This window comes from Vespula pensylvanica, chromosome 1 (assembly GCF_014466175.1).
Source record: "Vespula pensylvanica isolate Volc-1 chromosome 1, ASM1446617v1, whole genome shotgun sequence".
Taxonomy (NCBI): domain Eukaryota; kingdom Metazoa; phylum Arthropoda; class Insecta; order Hymenoptera; family Vespidae; genus Vespula; species Vespula pensylvanica.
The window spans coordinates 6,469,052-6,487,290 of NC_057685.1; the positions used below are offsets into that span (position 1 = coordinate 6,469,052).

Genomic DNA, 18,239 nt, shown 5'->3' on the forward strand with positions numbered 1-18,239 from the left:
ATATATATATATATATCGTTAGGTTTTTCATCGATTTAAGATATATATTTTTTGATACGAGTTTAGAGCTTGAACGAAATTGTATGAGACTGACGTGCTGATAGTGATTAAGCTGTATAGGAGGAAAGAGGAAATACGAAAAAAAGAAACAAAAGAAAAAAAAAAAAGAAAAGAAGAAGAGAAAAAGAAAAAGAAAATTAAAAATCACGTTCGCGTACGATTCAGATAGACGCAACCCATTCATAGACTGTCTTTTTCTAAGATACTAATTTAAGGAAAAGAGTGTATATTTAATTACGAGTTAGATAGATACACGTAAAAATTCATGTCTTATATCCACCTTCCTCTTATTCGAGTTTTAGTTGATTTTATTATATGATTTAAAGAGACAATGTAAATATTGCTTTTAGTATTTTAATTAGTTCTCTATGATTTTATGATTTTATGCGTCCACCTTGTTAAGTCATCGTATACCTATGACTGATATAACCAAATGTAAATGTAAAAGTAAACACACACACACACAGACACACACACACACACACACACATATATATATATACACGTGTTTATGGGAGTCGTGTTAACTTGTCTTAATCGAACGAATCTCATGTTACGATTAGACGAATTCTTAAGCTCTCGTTACTATTAGACTTTTTAAAGTTAATTATTTTGTTTTTGTTTTTGTTCTCTCTTTTTTTTTCTTTTTTTTTTTTTTTTTTTTTTATTAATCCTAGTACTTTAATACTTTATATCTTCTCATGGACATCCTACTACTTATTTGTTTAAGATTAACGTTTATAAGATATTCGTTACGTTTACGAAACTCTGATCTGTACATACTGTAGATTTCGCAGTGTCCCATCGCGTAGAAATAAATAAACAAAAAAACTTAGGTACAATAAGTCAAATCTGTTTTTTTGTCTCGGTATATTATTATTATTATTTTTTTTTTCTTTCGTGTATTATATTTACACATTTGATTACGATAAGTAATAATTTTTCTAAGTGTCTTTGAGGAGTCTTATCGAAAGTTGATTAAGACTTTCTGTACAAAAGATGGTTTTATTAAAAAGACTTACATTCATAGGAAAAGTTTGTTATTAACATTAACAAATCAATTCACTCTGGTTCATGTACCATCTTTCTCTCTCTCTCTCTCTCTCTCTCTTTCTCTCTATTTCTCTCTCACACAGATCAAACGTACTTTTTTTACGCTTTGATCGTCACTTTCTCACGTATAGTCATTTTAAGTTCGACGAGGTGAATCTCAAAGTTTGCACCGACGTCGACGAAAGCTGGAAATGCAATATTGATCGACAGAAAGAAAACGAAGAGAAAAGGAAAAGAAAGTTCGAAAATTTGTATCGAGTACAATTAATCGTGAAACATAATAATAATAAATTAATTGTAAAGGTAACTAATATTACGATACTTTTCTCTCTTCGACGATTTCATTATAAATCTCGACGATCGTAATTACGAGTGAATCTATATCATATTTCTTCTATATCGTATTAATTAAAACGAAAGAAATCAAATATTTCTCGTATTATGAACCGAGAAACAAAAAGTATCAATTTTAAACGTATTAAAATAAAAAAGAATTACAATCGTTGCGATAAATTGTCTCAAAGAAAAAAGAAAAAAGAAAAAGAAAAAAGAAAGAATTGATCACACGAAAATTTTATAAATAATACTAACGACGAATAAATATAAATTCGCGAATTTCTAAGAAAAAGTCATTTGATTCTAGACAAAGAGAAAATTATTTATGCAAATTTGATATTACGATATTATTATCAATATTTAAGATTAAAAAGAAGCAAATGTTTCTTATTAAATCAAATGAGATTTTATATGATTTCATTGATTACATTTAAGATCTTGATTCCAATAGTCTACGATACGAATCATCAATGATTTATAAGAATTAGTATTTAGCGTTATCTGTCGGTTAATCAACCGAACTAACTCTGAAGGAACAACTTTAGTTGAAGATTTTCCCCGGTAGATGACACTAAATATAATTCCATCGTTCACTTTGTTTAACAAAGATCATCTTATAATCAATCCAAAGAACATGATTATCTTAAGTATACGTAATCAATGAAATTGCATAATTCAAATTATTGTTCGATGATACTCAATTTCTTCTTTTGATGAAATTCCGATGATTTTGATCACATTTCCGATTATTTTAGTAAGCTCACAATCAACGTTGATGTTTAAACGTAATTGGAACTAGTAGTTAAGTATCTTCTTCGTTTTTATATTAGTAGTTTAATATTTTATGTGCAGTCCAGCTTCGTTTATCTCAGTCATTTTGGATATAATGTAAAATTCGAATAACGGCTTGTAATTTCTCATCGTTGATATATAAAGCGACGTTGATCTAACACGTTCGAAGACAGAAACACTTCACTCTTGGATATATACAGTCAGTCTAGGATAAAAACAAAAAAAGAAGACCGAAACGAAAGAGAAAATTGACAAACGAAGACTATGCTTTCTATCCTCCAACGTGCATACGTTTGATCCTTGATAATAAACTATCTATGAATAATCGATTTCAACTGACAGAAGAAGTTCTAATGATTTCTCACAATGACATAGAACAAGACCCGTTATCCAGTATGTAGATTAAAATCCATGTTTTTATCACTTTTCGAGGCACTCTCACGAAATCTTTTGGACTCGTTTGATATTACCAATTGTGCTGATTTTGTTTTATCTTGAAAACACACATTTCTGTCTAGCTATCGCGATCCAAAGAGTCAAGGGTATCATTGCTAGATGAATGCGTCAAGTCACTCAACTCGTCCAGGTGCTTTTGCCTCTTCCTAACGTTCCAATGTAAACACTCAGCGAGAGAATCAAACCAATCCGTTATTTGATCGGCTGCGCAAATACTAGGTACAGGATATATAGATGTCGTGACTCGTAAACTGTAAAATAATATTAGAGTTAGATAAGACCTGTGATTTTTAAATTAACAATAATTTTAATATATATATATATATATATATATATATATTTGTATGTATATATGTATGTATGTATATATTAAACTTATATATTATTATATATACATCTGTATATTCACATTATATAAATATACATCTTATTATTATATTAGTATATATACTTATATATAATTTTAATATATATATATATATATATATGTGTATGTATGTATATATTAAACTTATATATTATATATACATCTGTATATTCACATTATGTAAATATACATCTTATTATTATATTAGTATATATACGTATGTATGTATGTAAAGATAGGACAAATACATCTTCTTATTACATTAGTATATATACTTATATATGTTATATTACATGTATATGTATGTATGTATGTAAAGATAAGACAAATAAGAATTATCTGAAGATATTTAGACAATGTGAATATAAAGATAGGACGAATACGAAGTACCGTCACCTTGCAGATATCAGCCAACGTTTCCGATTTGGTTATGGAATTCCAAAAGTGAAAGGTAAATCGTGTCTGGCTTGCAGTTTTTCATTAATGTTAAAGTGAAAACGAATGAGAGAGATTATAAAATGAAGATAAGACGTTCTAAAGAAGAAGGAAAGATTACGCAAAAGACGTTACTTCCATGGCGATGTTAAGATATATAACATCTAATGAATTTGAAATGACGAGAAATATAAATATGTATATACATAGAAATAGAAAGAGAGAGTGAGAGTGAAAGAGTGAATGTGAGAGAAAGAGAGAGAGAGAGAGAGAGAGAGAGAGAAGAGGGAAAGAAAAAAGAAAAAAAAGAAAAAAAAAAAAAAGAAAGAAACAAATACGAAAGTAGTAAAAACATATAATCATTTGTATAATTTAGGACAGACCTGTCCCCGACTCGTAATTCTTCTTGATTCCGACCATCAAAGGAAACGTAGGCTGTGCTGCGGGCATTATTGTTAGACATTATCTGAAAATATAAAAGAGGAAGACCCTCGATTAGTTAAAATGTTTAAAATTGTATTTTTACCTGTCTCCGTGAAAGAGTTCTTGTCTATTTCTACCGTCGAACGAGACCCACGAAGTATTTCTGCTATCTGGTGAGACGGAAATCTACGATGAAGTATTAAAAGAGAATTAATAAATCTTTTTCGTTGTAGATAAAAAAAAAAAAAAAAAAAAAAAAGGAAGAAAGAAAGAAACGCCAATATAACAAAGAGATAATGTAACTACGAGACTCGAGAAGATTTTGAAGAAGGCGAAGAGAGCAACGCATGGTCTGGGAATGTGGACTACGGTAGAGTTAGTGAGAGCCAACTTTCCTTCTATGGGATCGATCGACTCAGTCGGAAGTTTCGAGTTCGTTTGGGAGATCTTTTTCTCGATCGATAAGGATAATAAAAAATTTAGATGATATTAAATCGACAAAGACATCGTCAAAAACGACCAAGTTTTTAATACTCAAAAACTTTCGATTTATACTTCGAAAAGGTGAAGAGTCTGTCGTAGAGTCTTACAAACTAATATCTCGGAAATAAAGAATTTTAGATAGAAATGTTTCATTAGGAAAGTTTTGTGGCCTCGAAGAAGACACAAAATGATGTCATTGGTTTGACCTTAGATAATCATATTGAAGATCGTACGAAGGTTACGTTTACACTTTTAAATGGTAACTATATTTTCTTATCGCATATTCTCTTACAGCAGACATTGAAACGTTTTCAAAACAAAACTAACTTGTTTGTTTTCCGTGTAAACTACTCTTAAGATACTATGTATCAAAGTTGTTAAGTCTTTATGTATGTGTTAATATATTTATATACACACACATATATATATATACACACACACATATATATATACACACACATATATATATATGATATAAAGAGGTTTCGTACAACGTCCGTTATATACCTTGAATAATGCTAATACGGTGCACTGTAAATTTCAAGCTCTGTAACTTCAAAAGAACTTTGTGAAAAAAAATATTTTCTTATAATATTTTGAGAATCTCTCGAGAATAAACGGCAAGAATATGCATTGAAAAATGAAGAGATTTCGATTAAATAAATTGAAGATAATCTTTATGTGATCTTGAAACAATTATCCAAGATTCAATCGATCTCTCCGTCTCATATACACTTCAAAGTCACGATAATTTGAGTATGAAACTTTTGGAAAAAAATTTTCACCAAAGTACTTTCTTTCCGAGATATAATTTTGTAACACTTTAACAGACCCATCACTGTATACTGTCGATTGTACATAATTAATCAAATTAGAGTCTTTTAAAAATTGATATAGAAAGTGATTCGATTACGTTTAACACGTAAATCATCGATTGTTATTAATAATAAATATCAATGATATGACGAATAAAGAGAAGATGATGATAAGAAGAAAAATGGAAAAATATAAGCACCTTTAGTTCGACACCGGCTGGTACAACAATTGGTCTAAATGACAACGAATGAGGACAGATCGGTGTGATCATGATTGCAGGTACCGAAGGATGGATCATACTGGCTCCTGCAGCTACCGCATAAGCCGTAGAGCCAGTTGGTGTACTAACGATCAGGCCATCACCCTGAACGCTAGTTACATGTTTGCCATCAATGAAAAGGTCGATGTTTGAAAGGTACGGCGAGGGTCCTCGATCTACGACAACTTCGTTCAGCACCAACAAATTCGTCGGTGATTTCGCTGGCTGACCTTCCTCGCCTTTTCGCATAATGATACATCTTAAACGGCTCCGGAGGGTCAAGGCCGCATGACCTGCACACAGAGAGCAATACACTTAAGATCATGGAAAAAGAAAGGAAAAATATATGGCTGCCAAACGAACTTTGTTCATTCACGATTGGAAAGATAATTTATTGGCTTGATATTATTTTACTTAAAAGATATCTTTGTAATATTATAAGGAAAAAAAAATGAAGGAACGTGTGTCAAAAGGATTTAAAGGAAAAATAGAAAAAGGATAAGATAAGAGAATCCAATATATATATATATATTTAAAGTAGAAAGAGAAGAATCGCATTTTGTATGTGTTTTTAAAATGATAAATATTTTGAAAGAAAATTCGATCTAAAAATATATCCTCTCAAAACTTATGATCGAGCAATGATTCATAGATATCAAATGTTGACCACTCAATACGTTAACAGAGAGATCTACGCTTCGGTCTCGTTTTTCAGATATAAATTTAACTCACTTCTGCGCATTCCACTTCTGTTACTAAGACTTTTTTGCGACACAATCGAACTTTTTCCTTTTTCGAATGAACAAGACGTGAAAGATGGATTTTTTGTGGGATATGACTCATAGGATTTGTTTTTCTCTTTTCAATAAGATTTATCTAATAATATGATATATTAGATTTTAAATTGATTAAAATAATATCAGATTTTGCTTTCCAATTACCTTCAAGTACGTTCGTAACTTGTTCTTGAAAATTGTCGAACTCAAAAGGTGTAAGAAAACCCAAAGAACCGAGATGAAATGCCATTACAGGTGGTACGGATTGTTGGAAGAGAAGACTGGCATAAAGTAGCGTGCCATCACCACCCAAACATATTATAAAATCGATTCTATCCTGTAAAATAAATGCGAAAATTTTAATATTATTTTTTTACATTCCGATATATATATATATATACTATTTATTTATTTCGACAATATTTTATTTATATATATACAGACACATTCATATATTAAAATAATAATTAAAATCTATATATTATATATTATATAAATATAGATTTTGTGTGTATATGTACATACACGAACACATATATACATGCACATGTATTGTTATTATACCAAGTGTCTCGTTCAAAGTTTTACATGCGATTTTTTTTATAAATATATAATAAATGTCAAATAATTTTACTGAATGTCTAGAAATTGTGCCTAATCTCCTTTAATCGATAGAACGATCATGGAGATTAACGAACTGATTTACTTTATTTCTAAATGATAATTTCATTCTTTTTCAATTGTAAAATTTATTTATTAGCAGGTACATATATCTATTACGATTTTTTATATAAATTATTAAGGATAATGAATTTTTTTTTTGGTAAACTTAATTTTTCATACTTTGAATCGCTAAGAAGACGTAATACTAGTAAAGATAATAATTGATTCTTTAGAAAACAAAAGTAAATCATATATTAGTGTGATTACAATCGAATGAATTACAATCGAAATATTCCGGAATAAAACAATTCTTGAGAAACGTTCGATGAATATAAATTTATAACGGTAATAAAAAACTTTGAAAGACTAACATATTATTATAGGTCGATGAATTCATCGTGAAATGGGTTATAACTCTATGCGAGAACATGATATAGTTCCATCTAAGAAAACAATAGTCGTGTAAAATGTAGTACGTGTAAAATGAAATACCCGGTATATATATATATATATATATATATATATATATATATATATATATGTATAGGGTGTACATGCAATATTCTGGCACAAACGACCAGGAAATGATTTTACATGGAAAAATAAATCGAAAAGAAAAAATAACATTTTCCTTTTTTTTTTTTTTTTTAAGACTTCATTCATGAGAGTAATCAATTTAAACTTTAAAAATGAAATTCATGTTTACGTCGGGTACACGTGTATTAATTGTAAATTTCGAGATATACTTTTATTTCAGTTCGTGTTCGTATTTATAAATATGAATGGTTTTACGATTTACTTCCTGTCATTCCTATTATCACGAAAAATCATCTTTTGACTGATTGTACGATTACAGAGGAACAGAATAATATCATATAATCTAATTTGTATTTATATCGATAACATACTTTTCTTGCCCGGAAAAAAAAAAAAAGACAAAAAAAGAAAACTTATAATGCTTGTTAGAAACAAAAAAAAATATTACTTTGTTAAATAACTTATTGATATCGATAATGTCTTACACATTATCGATATAAATCAATTGTAAATATTTTTATATTGCAAAACGATATAACGTTTTAATTTATAATTAAATTTTATTATTTTTCCTCGTATATATTTATTTTTACTTTACCAGCATAGATTTGAAATATTCGAAATAAATGAATCTCATTACCTGTAGATCATCGGTTCCATCTCGAAAGGTTTGTAATCTATCTCGAACCCCTTGGAATCTTAGATCACGAGCCAAAGCTGAATCCTCAAGTACGGTTGCTTCCACGAATACGACCATCCGTTTTTCCTTCAAATTATCATAAATTATTACATAGATATACATATACATATACATACATACATATATACATACATACATATATATATATATATACATGTGTCAATTAATACAAATTTACGATTAGAATAAATGATCACGTGATATTAGGTTACAAAATAGCTGTACAGTGCGTGCGATACTTGAGTAGAGTCGAAATTTGCTCTTTATCATCGCGAGATAAGAAAACGAAATTCAAGTATTATATTGATAAACATGAACTCTGGTTTTGTTCGCATGATTTCAGCGAAAAATAATATAATTTTTACTACAAAAAGAGAAGGAAAAAATAAAAAAAAATAAAAAAAAAAGGAAAAAAAATCGTGATACACAACTTCATTGTTATAAATAACGTATATAACGAAAAAAAAAAAAAACCATATGATCACGTATACACATTTAGATATGCTTTGAAGGTCGTGCTTCGCATTGAAATTATTTTACGCAAAATGAAAAGCAAACTGAGAAAAAAGGAAAAAAGAAAATCACTTGTATCTTTTTCTCGAGAAAGTGCAAGGTAAAAGGTGCATTCGTGTAAGAAAGATCGCATGCAGAAAGATCGTTAGTTTCCAATGCATGTACAGTGTGAAGCAATAATAATGTATAAGTCAAATCTATGTGTCGAGATAGCAGTTGATTAACATGCGATCAGAAAATTTTGTATAATAGTCGAACATTCTTTTAACGCTATTACATTCCACTAAGAGAATCTATATAAACAACGATTATGATCATCAACAAGACATAATTGTATAATTGATGAATTATTGTAGAGAGAGAGAGAGAGAGAAAAAAAAAAAAGGAAAAAAAAGAAGAGAAAAGAAAAAAAAATATATCCGCCACACATTTTTATCGCTTATCACTATACACAAACACATTCGCAATGATCACGTTTCCTTTTTTCTTTCGGTGCTATGTTACACAAGGTAATCACGTTTTACTGTTAGGATCATAATTACTTACTTCTATCAACCATGTTACCAACTGAACAAACGGTGGTAGTACCGACGAATCACGGACCTTTTTTATTACGAGGACAGTGAGTGGAGGTTTGTACCAAGTCAACCTCTGCGAAGCTGGATCCTGGATGGTCCTGTAAATCGCGTCATTCAATTTTCTTACGTTATTGCGTGGAATTGTTGATATAGAATGTTCGAATGATCTCGAAAATCCGTTTGAAAAATGTTTTTCCGGAGACATCGTTCGTCGGAGACACTTCCAATAAGTTCGATAATATGATTTGGTTTAACTGAAAACCTCGAATGTACTTCTACTTTATATATACACATATATATATATATATATACGTCCCTACTCACATACCTGGACTTGACTCTAACGATCTCGAATAGTCTATGAAACTTCCGGCCGTATACGACCCGTAAGAGATAATGAATATGCGAATTTAAGCTGGGTCATTAGGAAAGAATAGCTTTTCAATATTTAATGTAATCAGTTGTTCAGCTTGAATTACTTGAATATTTCATGTATGATTTATTTTTAAAGATTTATTCATATATCCTATTCCATTCTTCTATTCACCTATTTTCTTTGATTTATTTACTTTTATTTTATTGTATTTTTATTTGTTTTTCTTGTTTTTATTTTTTATTACAATATCATAGTGTTCCAGGGTTCAAACGATCAATGAGAAATTTATATGAAGGAGGTCGAGGCGACGGGGATCCATCGAGTTCGAGTCATTATCGATCGTAGAAAACCTTACCTAATAATAATTCATAAGACACGGTAATCGTCGTCATAGACACACGTAACTTACTCCTGGTCAAGATAAAAGAACTTACTTCGTGCTAAGAAAATAAATCAACGAATTACCAACCTACTGGCGCGTTCTTTAATAATTACGCTATTTAACTCGGACTCAGTAATATGTTCTTCTCAAACGCCTTGGAATAATTATTCAAACGGTCGAAAAAATCTACGCACTTCAAGAATATTTTTTGACGCGAAGTGCATTTCGTTTTAATTTTGTTTCTTTATTTTTCAAATTCCTCGCGTTTTCTATCCTCTATCTTTATTTTATTATACATACATATATATATATATATATATATATATATATATGCCTGTGTGTCATATTTTAATACTAAATTTAATCAATTCGAATTCGTCAATCTGACGAATTTTTAATTTTCTATTTAAAGTTAGAAAAATAATTAGTATCATCTTTTACCGATTTATATCGACTTTGATTAAATATCACGATATGAACCAACGTTATAATGAAAAAAAAAAAGAAGAAAAAAAAAGAAAAGGCAACAAAAACCAGTATTTTAATGTACCCATCAACATATGTTTCATTTCATTGTAATATAATCAATATTCATAGATCTAGTATAAAAAGAGAAAAAAAAACGTTAATTACACCATACTTTTCTTTTTTTTTTACATCATTATAAAACATCAATTTATCTATATATTCTCCAATATGTTTTGAACGTAATAACAAAAACAATTTTTAATTATCTTTCGTATTTCTCATAATAATAATAATAATAATAATAGTAATAAAAATTATTCTTATAAAATAAATGCGCAAATATAAAATAAATCGCGTAACAGTTCATTGATCGTTATAAAATAGCTTCAAAGTGATTGATATAAGAATAAATTAAGTTTAATTTACAAATTAATGACACTTCAACTCACTTGACAGTTCCAACCATGATTGCAGTTGTAAAAGATACAACGAAATGACACTTCACGTCCTGCGATGGTCACTCGCAAACTGGTAACGATACGACTCGTGTTGCGAACTTTTAATGGTAAACGGTAGTACGTTAAAGCGCATGCGTTCTACTCGTTTCGTTCGCTTTGTCCACGTGCTATCATACAACGTAATCTTTCTTTTCTTCGTCTTCGTTTCTTTTTGAAGTATATCTACACTTAAGTTGAGTGTTTAGTGCAGTCATAGATAATAACGACGTATGGTAATGGTTTTGCAAATTTAAGTACATCAATATTTAATTTAGAATTTACATTACATATTTCTTATGTAATTGATTAATCACTAAATAATGTCAATATGATTTTCAATATAAATGAAGAATACATTTTTTATTCGGTAGTTTGTATGTAAATAAATAATAAATCTTTTATTTCGTAAATTATATAGAAATAAATAATAAATAATAATGTAATATCGGATTGGTCAATATGTAATAATGTAAATAATATAAGTCAAGTCAAGTAATGATGTAATTTTAAATGATAATACAAAGTGGACCAAAAGTTTTTAGACAGACCAAAAGATCTTAGGTGATATTAAAAATCAATTACCCTTTTCCAAAATCATTTGGATTAACAATTGTTCTTGTATGTAAAACTACAAGCTTCAAAGTCTCAAAGAAGAGTAATTGATATTTAAAAACATCTAATAAGATTTGGCTCGCTCAGGAAATTTTGATACGTTATATCTTGTTTTACTGTAGCTTGGCATTTATATTTTTGATAAAAACGTTTATAAATTATATATATTATTATTATTATTATTATTATTATTATTATTATTATTATTTATTTATTTATCATTATTTACTCAGATAAAATTTTTAAGCAATTGTATATCTATTAAAGAACCCGATGAAATAAACTACTTTTAAATAAGAAAGACATTTTATCAAGGACTGTATGACGATCTGCGTTGTACAAAAAAAAAAAAAAAAGAAATGACAAGAATGATGAAGAAATCATATAATGCGATATTAATAATTCGTAAATATAATTTGCGAAGACATCTTTAAATTATTAGAATTTTTTTTGTAGTATAAAAAAAGAGACCAATGATCTGACGAGTCTCTTTCCGGATTATTAACATAATTTATGGCGGCATTTATGGTTACGAAATGATTGTAGAATTCAAATTAAAATAATCTAATAGAATTCGATGATAGAATCACATTTTATATTTGCCACACAAAATATTTGTTTTTATAACGAGCATCGATGACTTCTATTGTATCTTCTAATAAAATTTATGATAATAAAAAATATGCACAGGCGATGACGAGTCCGTTACAATTTCGAGTTACACAATCGCAATACCTGAGTTTAACTGAGTCGAATGATTCGACAATTTTTCTTTTTTATTCTCCTGAAATTTTGCTTCGATCATTCTAGCAATGTAATAAGATTTTTGCCAAAAGCAAAATGTCGAAAGTATTATAATAGTTATTTATAAAGACGGAACTGACAAAAAGAAGAAAAAAGAAAAAAAAAAAAAAGTCAAATGAAAAGAAAAAGGACAAAAATGCAAAGGAAGAATGAATGAATGAGTACTCGTATACAATTATCTTGTTTAATTAATAATAATAATACCCATGAATAATGAAGGACCTCACTGACGTAAAAACCTTGAAATATTTCTTTACTACGTATGTACTAATGTCATTCTAATGTCTAACGTAGGCGAATACACTATTGATCAAGGGCAAAATTGTATTTCTATATAATGATCTCACTTTATCTTTCCATTTTCTTTCATGATCTTGTACGATCGTCTGAAAGAAAAATTCTTGTCGGTCGCAAAAAGGATTAAACAAAGCAAAAAAAAAAGAAAAAAAGGAGAAAAAAAAGAAAAAAGAAAGAATACGAAAAGAAGCAAAAACCAAAAAGAGGAAGAAATAAATAAAAAATAATACATAATAATCTTCGTCGAATTTTCTTTTTTTTTTTTTTTTCTTTTGATTGATTTATTAAATAGCGAACAACGTCTCGAACACGCATTTATTTATTTCATGATCGCTCGTTCGAGCCACGAAGAATGGTGAACGCCTACAGAGAGTACCGTTTCTGCGAAATAGGCCACGAGACTTTTGTGCCTTCAACGATGACCATAAGCCATACATACGATTAATATCGAACGCGATGAGACGACATTGACAATGAACGAGAATTCGATCGAGAATCCTCGATCGATCATTCTCTAAATAATGTTGACCTGTGTATCTCTCTTTTTCTCTTTTTGTCTGTCTGTCTCTTTTTCTCTCTTTCTCTCTCTATCTCTCTCTTTCTATCTAATCTTCGAATTAAATATCATCGTCATATTTAATCTGATTACTTATTTTTAATATAATTTAAATAATAACTCGATGAATCTCCAGACATCGCAGAAAATTACCCTCCGCATAATTAAATCTGAATGATCGGTATTGGCTGACGTTTTTTTCTTCCTTTTCCTTTTTATTATTATTATTATTATTATTATTATTATTATTATTATTATTTAATTTTGACTTTCAACGATTTCAATGTTACATTTCAATGTTAATTAATGTTAATAAATTTCAAAAAGCGATCATTATTTCGATCGATTGTACGAAAAGTTATTCTTTTTTTTTTTTTTCTTTTAACATTTCGTTATTTATTGTTTCGTATTATTTTTCAATGCTATGTCTAAAATTTGATGTAGAAAAAAAAAAAGAAAGAAATGATAATTTATATAAATCAATTTACTTACATGACCATGGCCGAGTTTTTCATTATACGCCCACATGGTCCAAATTGTTGTATTGGACTTGGTGCGTTTAAGCTTCTCGTTCTCCTACAGAAAGAAATGAAGAAATAAATAAATAAAAATGAAAATGAAAATGAAAATAATAAACACGTAAGTAATCTAATCGAAGAATAAAATTAATATAAATGATAAATAGAGAAATAACGTCTATGATCGAAATAAGTAACTTTTAATGGTCAGCGTGATTATCGTATTTGCGTTTGGAAAGTGTGTAAAAAAGAAAAAAGAAAAGAAAAAAGATAAAAAAAGAAAGAAAAAAATAGTCGTAGAATAGAAACCACGGAAGCTCTTCTATAATTCTACAAGTACACAATGGAATACATAATCGAGTCAAGCGCTTTTGAAATTCATTTTGTAATAATTATTCGCTTGGGAACTAAGTACGTCAATGTTAACACGCTCGTTAGCATTTGGACGATCATCTAGCATTTTTTAAAACAATTTTTCCAGAATATTTTTAAGTCCTTCATTTCGATCATTAACAATCTCATTAATAATTTACGTCATTAACATTACTATTATTATTTTTTCTTTTCTTTTAACATACTACCTCAGCACACGATTTTTTAAAGAATTATCCAATGACCCTTTGTCAGTATTATTGTCGAATTGATCGATGTTATCAAAACAACCATCGAGATATCCATTAACAAAGTTTTCACGTAACGGTGATACTTGATCGGTCATTTTGTAAAACTACAAGTTCTTAGAACCACTTGTCTTTTCTTCTTTCCCTTTTCCTTTTTTGTTTTTTAAATCTACATTTTCCAAGAAAGATATTCAAAGTTCAAATAAAGTTTTCATACGAACGCACGTAAGTTTGATTTGTTATTCATTAATGATCTTTGAATAATTTATAAGAAGTTAATCTTTTTTTTTTCATCTCATGCGTCAATTGAGTTTTATGTTTTAATTACTGAAAAAAAGTACATGCAAAATCGAAGAACGATCACGAACTAATTTATTTACATAATATTGAGTAGCGTAAACTACGCCACATGTTATTGAATTATATAATTTATAATATTGAATATATTTTTTTCTATTATCTATAACATTTTATTATATACCATCAGATAATATTATATTAATCATTATTGATTTACTTAATTATAGAATTTTTTTTTTTTTTTTTTTTTTTTTTAAAGATGGAAACATCTGATTATAGATGATTAAATCTACAATCAATTTAGAATTTACGTAAATTCTAATCTCGAAAGGAAACAATTTTACAATAAAGATAAATTATAAGATACAAAGGATAATTATGAAACAAATAATTTAAAATACTTCTATAGATAACAAGAAAAAAGAGAAGAATAAGAAAAATGATCAAAGTTCGTTATCGTTCGATATCGTTCCTGCAATCGAAGATAAAAAGAAAGAAAAGAAATCCTCAAAAAATATGACAAGTTTTCATAAAATGAACGACGTGGATTTTCACGATATGCTTTCATCTTGTAGTTAACTCGTTGTTATGTCGAATTACGTCCAACTTTGGAATGCTATTACGCAAGTATAAAACGAACTCGCACAGTGAAATCGGAACACTGTGTCGAGCGAGTTAAGCGAATCTTCCAACTCGTCTGGACTCAGTCGATAAAGAAATTCTACCATACCGGTCGAGTATAATTTTACATAAATAATCCCGATTACAAAATCGCCATTGTTTATCTAAAAATTAAATTAAATAAAATTTTTTTTTTCTAAATTAATGTCAACATTCGCGAATAATTCATAAGATCTTATCGACGTGTACATGTGTATGTGCATACGAGGATTTTTTAAACCGGTGATTATTAAAGTGATCTATAGATCATTTGAAATATTAAAAGATAGATAAATTGTAACACACATATTCCTAAAACGTTTAAATTACACAAAACAATTATTTCCGAATAATAAATACACTTATTTTTTCTGTTATTACAGAACAATAATTTTTAACTAATTCAAACCGAGAGATTAAAATAATATTTCCAAAGGAAAAATGTATGATTTAGATCACTTTTATGATTACCGAATTAATTAAATAATGTTCGATCAAGCAAAAGTCAGTTTTAACTTATCATTTAATTTTGTCAATAATAATATAGACAAAACTATACGATAGAGTACTTCGATGAAAGATGATATTGGATGAATGATTTGATGAAGATTATAAATATTAAAAAAAGTTCCCCTTTCTTGAACGTTTATCGTGGAGTTATCACTGATAATATTATAAGATTATCTTCAATGGAATCGAGTCTGCAGATTTGTCATTGATTGCACATCTTTTATGAAAAACAATTCTTAAGAAATTTTTATCGAACGTTATTATCGAAAATCGTTATTTGCGATTAACATATAAAAAAAAAATAAAATAAAAATTTGTTTAACATTCGAACATTATCTTTTGCAAATATCCAAGAAGCGCAAACATCGACGAGGACAGCGATTTAAAATACATAGTAACGAGACAGCAGTGTTATCGATTAATCGAGCATAAACATCGTCAATCGATTTTTGTCATGAATCATAAATCATGAGGAAAAAATACAAATATGTATGGAACTCTTCTTTTTCCTGATTACGCAGATCGTAGATCACTCGTTTTTTCTTCTTTTTTCTATCTTATAACGTCACGTCACTCGTAAGCTTAAACAACCAAATAATTCACTCGGAACGTACGAAACTATGAATCAAAAAAGATGCACTCCAAAGGAGATACGAATCTCTCTTTCGTTAACAAACAAATAAAATGAATTAATAACGAGTTATAAAAGGACCAGCGAAAGGACCGAATCGGAAGGTAGCCGTTCACGGAATGACGATCGCTCTCCGTTACATTTGCTCGGATACTAAAGCTTTTCTTCCATGCTTGGTCGGTCGATAAAGGTGTTTGATTCTACAATCGTTCGAAAAGGAAGGCATGCAGTAACTTAAGTTATTAAAAATCTATCCTATCTCGAAAAAATTTCATCCGTATACGCACGATAGAGATCGTCGACTTTATCACACATTTTTTCTCTAAACTCAATACTTCCTCAGATATATCGTCTCTCTGAAGTTTCATAAGAAAAAGAAAAAAAAAAAAAAAAGAAGAAAAAGAAAAACAAGAAAAAAATATTAAAAATCGACGAAAAGTTACATGTTTTGCAAAAAAACATTTTGCATTTATTTTCCTTGCAAATATTCTATTCTTTTTCTTTGCAATTTTCTTTCATTTTCTTTTTTTTTTTTTTTCTTTTCAAGTACTCATGTTATATGACTTTGTAGATTCAATATTTACGTATATACATTGAACGTATCTATGCTTTTATCGTAGAAAAGCGTTTTCTTATCACAAATGTTTACACGTATATTCATGCACGACCAGATTGCAAACATTTAGTGTCTAACGAACAACGTATGTTACGCGATCGTACGATCACATATGGAAAATTTGAATGAAATATCTTCAGAAAGAATTTTATATAAGCTTGACCACTATACACATACACGCGCGCGCACACTCACGCATGCATAACACGGTTATGTTTTACTAATGCTCATTAGAAATCATTTTACTTATCGTTTCACTCGATTAGCAGATATTCTCGAGAGAAAACTTTCTCCGAGATTGGGAAAGAAAGAAACTCTTAGAAGGTCGTATTGTTTTTCACGTTTGAAAGTTTTCACCTTAGTTCGATTAGCTAAGAAGAATAATATTTGAAAAATAGAGTATAATGTAGAGAATAATGAAAAATAGAGTATACTATATACTAATCGTTATTATTAAAAATAACAGCAAAAAAACGTCATAATCCATTTCCCACGCAAAAAGATCCAAATAATAATCATATAATGATAAAAATTTATAATTAATATCAATATTAATCTAAATAATAATATTAACATGATAATAATAATTACTAATAGAATATATAATTGTTAACAGAATTAAAATAAGAATTATTAAAAATTATTATTATTACATAAACGAACTAAATGAAAAAAAAAAAAAAAAGTCTATAGAAAAAAAATTCTTTTCTCTTTTAATTAACAAGAACGAGAAAAAAAGAAAGAAAGAAAGAAAGAAAGAAAAAACAAAATAACCTACGAACTCGCATAAATATATCATCGATCAGTAAATCCACTTATAATCCTTATATAGATTTTGAATTGAACGAAAAAGAAACAAAAAAATAATAATGTAATATAAAATAAATAAGGGGAAATTAGGTCGAATCACTTTGGAAGGTTCAAAAGGCTCCAAGAGGTAATATATATTGACCGAGTTAACTCGAACGAACTTGAGAAGGAGAAACGCGAAAAGTTCGGGGCCGGTTCGGTAATCGATTGCAGCGTGAGAATTCTTGAAATTCTTTAGAGCGTTCGTAAGCAGGGCGCCACGTTATATGTACGTTGAAAACCAGAGGAGAGTCCCATCGTGGACCGCGTTGCTAGCTCCATTGGACTACGTTCGT

At 28.8% G+C, this 18,239-nt stretch overlaps 1 protein-coding gene across 11 annotated transcripts in view; it reads right to left on the minus strand.

Moving 5' to 3' along the window:
* Positions 1-1,832: 1,832 nt before the first annotated feature.
* LOC122638070 (NAD kinase-like) overlaps positions 1,833-18,239 on the minus strand; it is a 30,889-nt gene continuing 14,482 nt past the window's right edge. For 8 of the 11 annotated variants that reach the window (XM_043830771.1, XM_043830755.1, XM_043830781.1 and 5 more), the window contains 7 exons: positions 13,732-13,815; positions 9,216-9,345; positions 8,097-8,222; positions 6,422-6,593; positions 5,421-5,773; positions 4,026-4,108; positions 1,833-2,948 (listed from right to left, as the gene is read on the minus strand). In XM_043830771.1, the coding sequence (XP_043686706.1) occupies positions 2,756-2,948; positions 4,026-4,108; positions 5,421-5,773; positions 6,422-6,593; positions 8,097-8,222; positions 9,216-9,345; positions 13,732-13,815 (1,141 nt within the window). In that variant the 3' untranslated portion in view covers positions 1,833-2,755. Of the gene's footprint in view, positions 2,949-3,882; positions 3,966-4,025; positions 4,109-5,420; positions 5,774-6,421; positions 6,594-8,096; positions 8,223-9,215; positions 9,346-10,922; positions 11,154-13,731; positions 13,816-14,338; positions 14,710-18,239 lie in introns of those variants that run through there. The other 3 variants (XM_043830763.1, XM_043830806.1, XM_043830727.1) reach the window with 3 other exon arrangements.